General features: G+C 36.5%; 1 protein-coding gene across 2 annotated transcripts; it reads right to left on the reverse strand.

Moving 5' to 3' along the window:
- Nucleotides 1–3132: 3132 nt before the first annotated feature.
- LOC112273461 (V-type proton ATPase catalytic subunit A) lies at nt 3133–10584 on the reverse strand. Of its 2 annotated transcripts, none has more exons than XM_024502287.3 (20): nt 10220–10584; nt 8772–8898; nt 8449–8504; nt 8145–8201; nt 7754–7865; nt 7444–7481; nt 7105–7206; nt 6849–6905; nt 6553–6624; nt 6250–6351; nt 6023–6085; nt 5722–5854; nt 5460–5566; nt 5053–5247; nt 4852–4938; nt 4507–4611; nt 4223–4320; nt 3937–4015; nt 3543–3631; nt 3133–3412 (listed from the first exon to the last, which is right to left on the reverse strand). In XM_024502287.3, exons 1-20 carry the CDS (start codon nt 10295–10297, stop codon nt 3298–3300), a joined length of 1872 nt encoding a protein of 623 aa, XP_024358055.1. In that variant the 5' UTR covers nt 10298–10584; the 3' UTR covers nt 3133–3297. The 2 variants fall into 2 exon arrangements, with proteins under 2 accessions (XP_024358055.1, XP_024358056.1); XM_024502288.3 differs by having other exon boundaries at nt 9984–10453.
- Between the last annotated feature and the right edge of the window lie 1923 nt (nt 10585–12507).

Here is a 12507-nt window from a genome sequence, read left to right on the forward strand (position 1 = left end):
GTGTTTGGATTATGGAATGATTATGTAGTGTCTTTAAGGGTAGAGTAGGGTTATACATTGTTGTTATTAGTGATGATAGAGTACTATTAGGAAGTAGAAAATATTAAGGTGTTCCTTGGTGTTTTCAATGGTTTGGAATATGGTTAATTGTGTGACCCTAACAAGTAGAACTCATGCGCTTAGTCTTTCCCTGCATTTGAATCCCCCTCTATAGATTTATTTTGAAAAGAATTTGTAGAATAAGTAAAACAATAATTATAATAAGCTCTTGAAGTTTCTTCCAACAAAATACATCAAGTTAGAAAAGAAAATCCCTCAGAAAGAAAATAACAAATCAAAGTGTCTATTCAATTGCAAAACGTGACCGATAAGTAAAAAAGATCCTTCATCAATTACAAAACATCTTCTAGGAGTATCAACAATTAATAATCATTACTTCACTTTAAATTGATGTAAGTCTAAACCTCAACATATGGCATGAAGAACTATAAAATATTGATGTTTCATTATGTTGTAAAAGAAGTTTTTTCTATAGACAAGAATGGCTCACAACTTCAAGCCTTTTAGTTCGAATGTTATGACAATGGTTTATTTCCAATGCTTCAAGTTGGGAACACCACCTAGCAATGGCTACTAGGCTACGGTCACCTACATAGTATGAGTCACTCAATGTGACTTTTTTTAACTTTTTGCATCCTCTCTTTATAGCCACATGACTTTTGTAGATGAAAAATGTGTGAGTCAATAAAAGATATTATGACTACATAAATAGACCTTGTTCATGAGCATAGATCACTCTGCACTTTTTTTTAAAAAATTGGATTTTCATGCAGAAGTGGTATGTTCACAAAAAAAATATGCATAGTAGGTATTTTTGCTAGAGTTTGTAATTTTTTTAAACTAAGAGATTTAATATCATGGATGAACAAACTTCTATTCATAATGATATTATCCAGAAAGAAACGAGTCTTGGAAGAAAGCATCAATGCATGATTCATCAAAATAAAATTATATAAACTATCAAAAAAAAAAATGGTTGATGCAATTTGTTAATTATATGATGAATTGTATGAATAAGAAACTTGCTACTCTATTAATTTTTGAAAGCTATATAAAGCTAAAGTTTACAATAAAGAACAATTATGGCCAACAACTTGCAAAGCTTTGTTGCACATATTCACACATTATAGTCAAAGCATTTGTTGTTGTGGACAATCCCAGCCGATCACCAACACACCGTTCATCTCAATACACTTGGAGTCCAAAATAAACTTCTTGAGCATGTTACAATTGGTATCTACAGCCTACAACCAAAGGCAAATTATGAAGAGGTTTTCAATTGTCAAAACCAAACAATGTACTTAAGGAGCATTTGTATCATTAACATGCAATCCAAGCCTTAATACATCCGGACTTATATAGACTCTACAATTTTAAGGCTATGCTAGACAACTTATCAATTGCAGTTAATTAGATTGAAAAAGCATGACATATATAAAAAAAAAAAAAAAAATGATTTATATGAAGAATTAAATGACCTTCAATGCCACATTTGTTATACAAATAAAAGCTGTAATTATGAGCAATTAAAGCAATTTTTCACATCCTTCAGCAATTCTTTTCCTAAATATTACTCCACTTCACATTGTCACCTCCTTAATCAGTTAGCTTTGAGATGTTTGAAGCTACAATGATCTCAATATGGCACCTTCATTACAAGAAAAGCGAAGTGGGTCGCATTGGAAGCTCAGAAATTAGTAAGCATGAGAACTATAGGATGTTTTGCAAAGAGCTAGGGTATTGCAAAAACCTTCGTTTTGGAGTGTTTTGCTCTATGAGCTCCTATTTTGTACAATTGTAGAAAGGAATTATTAAGAATAGAAATTTATTTGTATTGTGTGTGTAGAACAATATGGTGTTGTTTGCAACTAAGCTTATTGTAGGTACTGTAGTTCTGCAAATGAGCTCAAACATGGGGTGTTAAATTCAATTACTTCTTCTTGATCTTATAACAAACTATCTAAGCTGAACACAATTGTCGTTGGCAAGGTTCTTCAAAATGCTTTCATGAATCTTCTATGACATGGAATCTTTTCTTTTAGAATGGTAGCCATCGTGTGTCATGAGCTTATGAGTTAAGAAATCAGATAGGATTGCTTTGTTAACACAATTAGGTCTTGCAACAATGCATGCCGAGCTTTAAAGGATGAGTAGAGCATATGAAGGGTAGCAGATGGAAATGATGCAATCTAAGACATCGTTGTAAGCTTACACTTGTTCGATACTGCATTGCATTTTCTATTGCTAGTCAAAGTTGAGTTCTAAACTCTAGACAAATATTCTCACATAAAATATTGAATATTGTTTGTATAGAGTCTGGATCTCAAGAAAGCTTTCTTATTATGATTGATCAATGACACTAAAAAATTTTCTTAACTTGAGGCAACTGGTGGATTGTCTCTAAATAATAAGCCTATTGACATTGATGGGAGGTTTTCAAATTTGATGACAATGTTCTTTTGACACTTCAATTAAGAGCATTGCAAGTGAAGTTGAATGAGGTTTGAGGACTTGAACTCATGCAAGCCATATAAGATCCTTAATAAGTAGATTAGAATTGCAATATACTCAAAATTTATCTCAGATGATTCTAGTAATTTATTAAAGTATTATTGGATAGGATTGGATGTGATATGTCTTTTTGAGGTATGTGATTAAATTTCTGACCACTGTTTCAACCCCGAATTGTGCTGGACATAAACTCACCAAGTCAAACTTGCTCATTTGCCAAGGAATAATGCTTGTTTAAAACTATAACAGGCTTAACATATGAATGTATGTATGTATGTATGCCACACGTAGGGATCGTTATTCAGAGGCCAGCCAGCTTTCCATTCTGCACATCCGGTGCCTCTAATACGACAAAAACGCATTCAACTAAATTTGGCACACATAGCCCTCACAATGCTGCAGTGTAATCTTTATTTTCAAAACGAAGGATTGTTAAGAACCTCTATTGTTTGGAATTCAGTTTGATTGGTGACAGCTTCCTACCAGACGCGTTTCGTGCAGTTGTACATACCAGAATCAAGAAGACCAACAACAAAGAAATAATACATTTGACAAACGAAATATACGAAACAAGCGCACGACGTAGCCCCTTGGCACTCAGCGACGTTATTTGCGGCAGATAATCTATTCATATATTGCACACCATTACAAGAATTCGCTTTACACGAAAGTATTGGAACACTCATCTAGCAGTGCCTAAAAGAGAAACTTATGTAGTCTCGCAAGTTAGCGATATTCGTCCTCGAGATTCCTGAACCCGGCCGTCAAATCATCATACAGCTTCTTGTATTTCTCAGTCAGAACATCTTCACCATCGGAGGGATCCTCGAACTTCATGGATCTGACCACTCAAATGATACTATGTTAATCAAAAGAATAAATTTTACATACCTCTTTTCGGAAATAAAAAATAAAAAAATAGAGCAAACCAAATCACAGTCGAGGACCGTGAAAATGAAAGGACATCTTACACAAGACGATAGATGAGATCATTCAAGCGCTGCTTGATGATGTTGTACGTAATTTTCTGCCCCTCCGGACCAGCAGCTCGCTCAACAGCCTGCAGACAGCGTTTGATTTGAGATTATTAAACGAAAGATACCAATGCTGACCATTAATCTCAAAACACATCTACACTCACTACAGTTCCACAAGACGTTTTTCTGTCAGAAACGTTGATGTAGAGAAAAACTTGATAGCACCATGCTTTAAAACAATGTTTAGCTCTTGACAAAAGGAAAAAAGTTAACAAGAATTTTTAAACAATTCCGTGCGAGAATACATAAAAATCATCACATTCACCACTAAAACAAGTAACAAACAAAACTAACTGATGCACATTAAAATTTATGGGCAAAACGAGACCTGATTGGCAAGAGTGTTGAAGTGGACAATGTTGCGCATCATCCACACCGACTTATAAAATGGGCAAAATTTATCATAACTGCCACCCATGACAAGCCCATGTCAGATACGCACATGCAAAATCACATTCAAGGTATGTTGACACTCTACCCCCAATCTATTCAAGGCAAAGTGCATCGCAATACACAGTGCTTACTTCAATTTTTTCAACCGCAATAAGATGATACTGTTCTAACGGAAAGGTACTTTAGCATGTAAAAGTAGCCAACAAAATACTTAAACTCACGTGCTGAAAGCGTTCTGAGCCAAATAGTCCTCACGCAAGAGTTTAGCAACTTCCAGAGTAATTTTATCTGTTTCTGCCAAGGCATCTTTACCAACAAGCTGTAACCCAGAAAGGTTAGACAGGAATGGCCAGATGGAAAAACGTTAGTTAAGATAAATTCGACGGAATTCACAAAAGCTGAAACAAATATAAATAAACAAAAAACATATAAAAATATGAGCATTTCTGACCAGAAACATGTAAAACAAGAAAGAACAATGTGGCACAAACTGCATTTGCCTTACCTGCACAATTTCATTTAAGTCATCTTCTCGCTGCAACACCTCTCTAGCTTTTGTTCTAATCCCAATAAAATCAGAGTCAAAGTTCTCATAAAAACCTTCAAGAGCCTGTAACAAAGAATAAGCGAACGTCAAGCGTTGATGATCCAAACATGTAAAAATGCGTCACCAACAGCTGAATCAAAGTTTTGTTTAACAGTTCATTTTCTCCACCAAATGCACGGAACGATCAATCAATCAATGTGTGTGTGTGAGAGAGTCATTCAAAGATGGTCATTTTGAAAGTACATCTCAAGATGTATTTATTTCCAAACAACAGAACTGAATCGGTTCAGGGAAAGGCCATACCTGGGTGTACTTTGAATACGAAATGAGCCAATTCACAGCTGGAAAATGTTTACGTTGTGCAAGTTTCTTGTCAAGTCCCCAAAACACCTGAATCCCCACGTATTTTAGTCCTTACTGTTGAAGTATAATTAAAAAGATAACTTGCTTTCCCATATAATTATTAACTAGAGAAGAACACAACATTCTGAAGTAAATACCAACCTGAACGATACCAAGAGTAGCTGCAGTTACAGGGTCTGAGAAGTCTCCACCAGGAGGTGAAACAGCTCCAACAATGGTAACACTACCAGTCCGGTTCGGGCTCCCCAGACACTTAACTTTCCCTGCTCTTTCATAGAAAGAAGCTAATCTTGCAGCTAGGTAAGCTGGGTAACCACTGTCCGCAGGCATCTCAGCCTGCAGCACCACATACAGTTGGAAATAAGAAAAACATGATATCTGAAGAGCATTTCCTCATCTTCCGTTCCTACCTTAACTGAAGGATAATACAATGTAAAAATGAAGTAAATTGAACAGCCACTGGAATAATCTTAAAATGCCTCAAAAAATTGACTAGTAGAAGTTCAAACAACAATAATCTAATAAGAGTACAAGGCGCAAAAACATACAAGTCGTCCAGAAATTTCTCGAAGGGCCTCTGCCCAGCGAGACGTAGAGTCAGCCATCATACTGACATTATACCCCATATCTCTGAAGTACTCTGCTAAAGTAATGCCTGCAACAGAAAACAGAATCTTCAGAGCAAATGTAGAAAGGACGCAATTATATGCGAAAATTCCAAGGAAGCGATGAAAACGTTTGAGAAATTATCTAGATGAGGTGCCGCAGCAATGAACACTTAAACTTTAGAGAGAATAAAAAGGAGGAAACCTGTATAAATAGATGCTTCACGAGCAGCCACAGGCATGTTTGATGTGTTGGCCACAAGCGTAGTACGCTTCATGACGGACTCCTCCCGACCGTCGGGTAAGGTCATCGTCAGTTGTGGAAAATCCATCAGCACCTACACACCACAAGCCAAACAAATTGGTTACATAAATTTGGAGAAGCAAACTTTGAGTTCATGAGATACCCCACTGCAATAGGAAGAATCCCTGAGTCAGATTCGTAAACATCCGCAAAGATGAACAATTTGATTACGAGCAAGGAAGTTATGGTCACATTACGAAACCTCAGCCATTTCATTTCCACGCTCTCCACAGCCGACGTAAACAACTGCATTGGAGTTGGAGTACTGCACACAAACAAATTTGCAAAAAATAAGCCTCGTTCCAGAACTTTCATACAAACTTCAAACAATAGTTTCTGCAGCTTAAATACACAACCAAAGAAAAGAAAAAGAAAAAATGTATGATGCGAAATGAACTTCGAAAAATCCAAACAGATGTAACCAACTACCTTAGAGAGCGCTTGACTAATGACAGTCTTTCCACATCCAAATGCACCAGGAATGGCGCAAGTACCTCCAAGAACAGAAGGGAATAGAGCATCCAGTATACGCTGCAAAGGGGACAACAATCAACAAAGAGAAAATACTTGAGATATTCACAGCACACATGTAAGTAACATATAAATATACTTCAGTCATGAATTTGAAACCACAATGACTATAAGTTAACAAACCAACAACCCATGAAAGTTTACTTTGTATCATCAACAGATTCTCCGCGTTCATCTGTAAATCCGTAAGATACAACATACCTGACCAGTGAGCAACGGAGTATCAGCTGCCAGCTTCTCAGCAACAGGTCTTGGTGTGCGCACAGGCCAGGCCTAATTTCAGGACAGAAACAGCACAGTTAGTAACCGACAAAGAAAGATCAAAGATAATTTCGAAAAGGGTAAACTAAAAGTGACAAGAAACTCAAGGCTACTTTGTGCATAGAGGTCTGAGCTAGAAAAAATGCGGAACTATCAAAAGAGTGATATTTGCAAGACATTCATGTGAAGATTTAATACCAAAAGAGAGCACTAATGGACAATTTATTAAACTTTACCTGAAGCATGGTGAACTTTTTCTTTTCTCCTTGGAACTCCAGTTCAATAACTTCATCCTATTCAAATATCAGATGTTCCAGATTAGGTTCTCAATAAGTTCGTGTACAGAGGTTCCCTTCTAATAAAGAACAGTAAGGTGAACTAAAAGAAACGTAAGGTGATATATCTAAGGTGTAGTCTAATATATAACCGCCTCTTTGAACGAAGTAAAACGCGCCACAACACTCTGCAAATGCACGTTCACAAAAGACTTACCTGTATAGAGTACTCTCCCTCAGGAGCAATATAGGTGATTTTCCCCATAGCACCAGGTGGCAATCCGAGGTGATGTTCGATCAAACTGTTCTCAAAAACAGTCTGCACAGCCCATGAAGATCAAGGCAAAATATGGTCAATCTCATAATATTGTCCAGATTCATACACCGCAAACTCTATAGATAGGTATGTAAAGCATCATGTACCGGGACATATACCCAGTCCTAGCACAAGAAAATCTACTTAGAGCAGAGGTCAACCTCCTGACTTGAGAAAGCTGTAATAAGTTATTCTAGTTCAATCTTAGATCAGTCAAAGCATGAAAGGAAAAGCATTTACTCCGTATAAATCACCTCCCGTAATCGCATCACCAATACCTAACATATTAACAAAAAAACGGGTTAGTTTTTCCAAGTATATAAATAATCGATGAGAAATGTAAGTTGCAATCATAAGAGTGAAGCAGGACTACAAATAATAGGCTTTTGCACTGGAACCAAAATCCTTATGGAAATGCGTTTCATTAAAACCTTGCAAACACTGTAGGAGTATGAGGACATCTTTCCACTATGTTCATTGGAAGATCCAACAATGCATGGTGTTCAGACTGGTAGAAAGCCCAAAATGGACAGCGAAGTATAAAACTTACTCAAGCCTTTAGGTTTGAATTCCCATTGTCTTTTCCTATCGAGAGCAGGTACTGCAACTCCACGAGGGATGTACACATCTTGACACTGAAGTGCAATAGCTTTCAAAGGTCGCTGAAACAGAGAAGTACAAAGTAAAGAGGTCATGCCAAAGAAAAATTTGGCTTACAATTACTTTGCTGATTTCACTCCATCGAGCAAACGGCCTCAATATTGTTTACTACATAAGCTCAAGTTACTTCTAAGTTTTAGTGAAAGAACCTACAATAAGGAATCAGCAATGACCACATCTCATCAATGTTCTGGCAGCAAATTGTTCCGACAATAGGTTAGACCAACTACCATCACAAAAGTCATAATAAGCGTTACTATCAAGATGAGTTGAAACTATACCTGAATTCCATCAAAGATGTTCTCCAATATACCTGGACCAAGCTCAACTGAAAGAGGCTGCAGCATTCAAAAAATATATGAACATAGCTTTACACAGATAAACATGTACATATTGCATCCATGCCAACACCTAGTTATTGCACAACGATGACCACGAAGGGTGTAATATGGTGCTTATAGTAAAACCATGAGAAGTTTGATAGTGCTCGTATCCAGTATTTAAAAATAAAAGTAAAAATAAATAATCATAAATACAGTTAAAAGACGAGTCAATGAACACGTTCAAAATTTTGGTACAAATTACCTTGCGTGTCCTTAAAACCGGATCATTGACCATCAAGCCTGCTGTCTCTTCGTAGACTGCACAATAATCTCCAACATTATTATTTACTGCTAAAAAAACAAAAAGCAAAAAGCAAAAACAAACAAAACCACCTCCATGACGGTAAATTAATAGAGCCGCACTATTGTAGCTTCAAAACTGACAATCATGCCAGTTTTCAGACGCAATACATCTGTCGAAGTAAACGCCGATAAAACAACGAAGACTTAATGGAGAAAGAAATGTGCTTGGACTAACTAATCCGTTCATTCCAAAAATTCCATCGACTGAAAGCTTCTCCGCACCTTGAATGGTAGCTGAATCACCCTCAAGACGAATAATCTCTCCAATCAGCTTATCGTGTCCTACACGGACCAACTCGTACATGGCTGCTCCTCCCATTCCATCAGCCACCACCACTGGCCCGGACACCTGACACAATTTAAATGCAACAGTGAGCATCACCCAAATCTTAAGCCATCAGAGCTTTTACACACTATTAGAATACTGCTGTAAAGTACCCTACTCCATACGGCACTATTAGTCTAATGCGGCACACACGGTTATGCAGCGTCCCTCAATAAGGTGATTTAATCAAATGACAAGCCTAAGACTCCAAACTTTACAAATTTTGCACATTTGAATCGTCCAAAACAATGGCCATATGCTCTATTATTTCCTATGCATACCAGTAATATCGGACGCGGGTGTGTTGACCGTGAGACACTGTACCATAACTTTCGTGTTCGTTGGCAAGATAAACTTGCAGAACGAGCGAAAAAATATGTATTTATGTAAGTGCACGAACGATGTCACACAAAAAAAGTTCTGTCACTATGGGGCACGAAAGTAACGTATTTTCGTTTCCGTTCAGAAGTTTCAACAATCTAAAGAGCGTGAATAAAAGTCCAGCTGATTTCTATACTAAGGGTGGTACGTTTGGCTCCACAGAATCGGTTGAGACGGCAACTTAACAGCCGGGTAACTAATCAATGAGGGCTTGAGACGAAATAGAGATAACTACTCAGTTGCAAAGCAACATATGAGACAGTTTCTGACACACACGATCTTAGTTGTTTCTACAGACAAGGATGCACGAAAAGAAACTCAGACATGACACACTTCAACCCTAATTTGAATATTCAATGAATTTCACGGCAATTGAGGAGTCAAAACACGTACAAAGTTCAAATTCCAAATTTCAAATTCGATGTGTAAACTAACCCCAGGACTCAAAAGCACACGATCAAAGCTCGTAGAATCTAAATCTAAGCACTTGTCAGCAATAACTAAGCCCTTAGAATACAGCAAAAACCTCTGACACACGCCCTTCCCGAAACCCTCCGCACTCAACGAAACACTGACTAGCATTACAGAATATGATAAATATATATGTATATATATATATATATAGCACGACGCGGTGATTGCCGATCCAGGTACAAAGACAGAGATTTCGGCAGTACAAAAACAAACAAGAACAAACAAATAAATGCCCAACTGTATTTGCAGTGTACCTTCACACCCATGATTCTTCAACTGAACTCACCGCACCTCTGAATATGCATCACAGAACCAACAAACACAAATAACACTGCCACAAATTCTCACACCGGATCCAAGCATCCACTTAACTCTCTCTCACACACACACACAGATTCGTTCCCCTGCATCAGAATTCCACTAGAGGTAGAGACAGGAGAGGGTGATCGATATAAGAAGAAGGGTTGGGGGGGACAGTAGTAGTAGGTACCTTGCGGACATAGCCATACTCGCTCTCTTGCTCGCCCTCCTCGAAGGTGAAGAGACGCTCTCCATGCAAGGCGGGCATGATGGAGAAGCACTAGCGGGAGGGACACACAGAACGTAGCAACAGGTGGGGGGAGTATCGAATACAGAAGTGAAACGAAGCGAGAGATGCGGGAAGGGGAAAGCAGGTAGGCAGGAAAGCACTGCTACTATCACTACTACAATTCTCCGTCTCTCTCTGACGAGTGGTGGTGGTGGTGGTGAGAAGGAGGAGGAGGAGAAGTAAAGGGGGAGTGAGTGAGGAGTCCACCCACGCGATGCCCGCTGCTCTAGCACCCTATTCACGCTCCTGCATCAGCAGCAGCGGCAGAAGAAGAGGAAGAAGAAGGAAAAGGAGAAGGATGGAGCAGCAGCAGAAGGACGGGGGAGGAGGAGGGGGATGCAGCGTGACTGAGCTAGCTCGCCCTTGGGCCCTCCGTTTCGGCCTCGTCGCCGTAAATGGATGAATGAATGAAACGGGGCCATATGGACGATGATGCGGATCTCATGGATGGATAGATGCTTTCCTATCTAGCCGTCTGTCTGTTGCCTGGGCACCTCCCCGCTCTCCTTTTCAAGCTGACGTACTCCGGTCCCTGTCGCCGCGAGCAGGATGGATGGATGGATAGATGGGCGGGTGCGTGTGGATGGATGTTTAGATGGATGTGGGTGCCTGTGTGGGTGGATGTGGGTGGATGTGGGTGGATGTGGATGATCGTTTTCAGGTGGATGTATGGGTACGCATTCGCATTTTTTTTAAAATCAGATTAAAAAGTAAATGATTCAAAAATCAGAGTGTAGTATGATTTTTGTTTCATTTTTTAAATACATGTTGTATGCATCCATGTAAATTTATGTATTTGTGTACATATATAATTGATTATATATCACAAACTGTAGTTTTGTACAACAAGGAGAGTTAATTCTGTACTTGAAGAAAACATATGTTTCTTTAAAAAGCATAAACAAAAGTGTTTTTTTAATAAAATCATAGGGAAATATTATTTTAAAAGTATAAAAAAAATTATAGAAAACTATGGAGCTTCTTCTTGTAGTAGATTTGTGTGTTAGTGTGAATTTTGTTTAAAAAACATTTAATTTCTCTTAATGTTTTTATTTTCTAAATTTACTATTAACAAACTAAGCACAAGTAACTCGCATTCTTAATTTTTTTAGATCTTATCCAAATCATACTTATATTAGTTAACATAAAAACTTTTAAAATGAAATTAAGAACCGACTTTTGTATTTATTCAACTATTGAAGTATATACAAATAAAATTTTACATTTATCCAATATATGATCTATTTACAAAGAAAAATCTCCTTGGTCTAGCTTGTTAGACTTTCTTTACAACTACTCTTATATCACTCTTTTAAATATAGATTTTTAAATACATATTAAGTATAAAAAATCAATAAAGTTTTAAACTAAAAGTAGAATAAAAAAATAAAATTAGAATAGTTGTATGCTAGCATTAATGTATATAAACTAGTAAGAAAAGCCATGTAGAACCTATCAAAAGATTACAAGACCTATAAATTGAGCATACAAATTATAAAACACTTTTGTAATGACATTTGAAAAGTACAAAGTATTTTAGATAAACTATTATATCCACATGGTGCACTTATAGGTCTAATTTATGTCTCAAAAGTATATTTGATGTTTTATAAGAAATGTATTATCTATCTAATATATTAATATCTATTACTATTTTCTACCTAATATATTAATATCTACTACTATTTACTTCTATTTATTTAATCAATATATGTATCAATAATATTACTTCTTTCTTCAAAATGACTTCAAAAATAATTCTAATGCTAAACAACTTATTAATTAGACAAAATTTAAGATCTATTGAATGACATTTGATAAAATGATTCTAATTTATATTTTATAAAAAGGTGATAGATAGATCTTTTGATTTATAAATAAAATCTCTTATATAAGAGAAAGATAAGTTTTGAATATATATATATATATATATATATATATATATATATATATATATATATATATATACACATGTCATTTAAAATTTCTCATGTAGAATGCAATTTTGTACAATATCCACCTCTAATAGTAATATGAAGCTCCAAAACTCCCTTTTGAGGGCATATTATCAAATATATTATACTTAATAAAGTATTAGAAGAAAAAGAGAATTCTTAAAAATATTTATTCTAGATTTAATGTTGTGATGATTACAAAAATCTAAGTAATTTTTGTTTTTATAATTCTAA

The sequence above is a fragment of the Physcomitrium patens genome, chromosome 20, assembly GCF_059467195.1.
Source record: "Physcomitrium patens ecotype Gransden chromosome 20, ASM5946719v1, whole genome shotgun sequence".
In the NCBI taxonomy this organism is placed as follows: Eukaryota; Viridiplantae; Streptophyta; class Bryopsida; order Funariales; family Funariaceae; genus Physcomitrium; species Physcomitrium patens.

Excerpts from the sequence above, each read along its gene's own strand:
- LOC112273461 (XM_024502287.3), bottom strand. The coding sequence starts at position 10,297 with ATGCCCGCCTTGCATGGAGAGCGTCTCTTCACCTTCGAGGAGGGCGAG. Across the intron at positions 7,866-8,144 it reads ACATCTTTGATGGAATTCAG|CGACCTTTGAAAGCTATTGC; the intron begins GTATAGTTTCAA and ends TCTCTGTTTCAG. Across the intron at positions 4,612-4,851 it reads CGTATTCAAAGTACACCCAG|GCTCTTGAAGGTTTTTATGA; the intron begins GTATGGCCTTTC and ends TCTTTGTTACAG.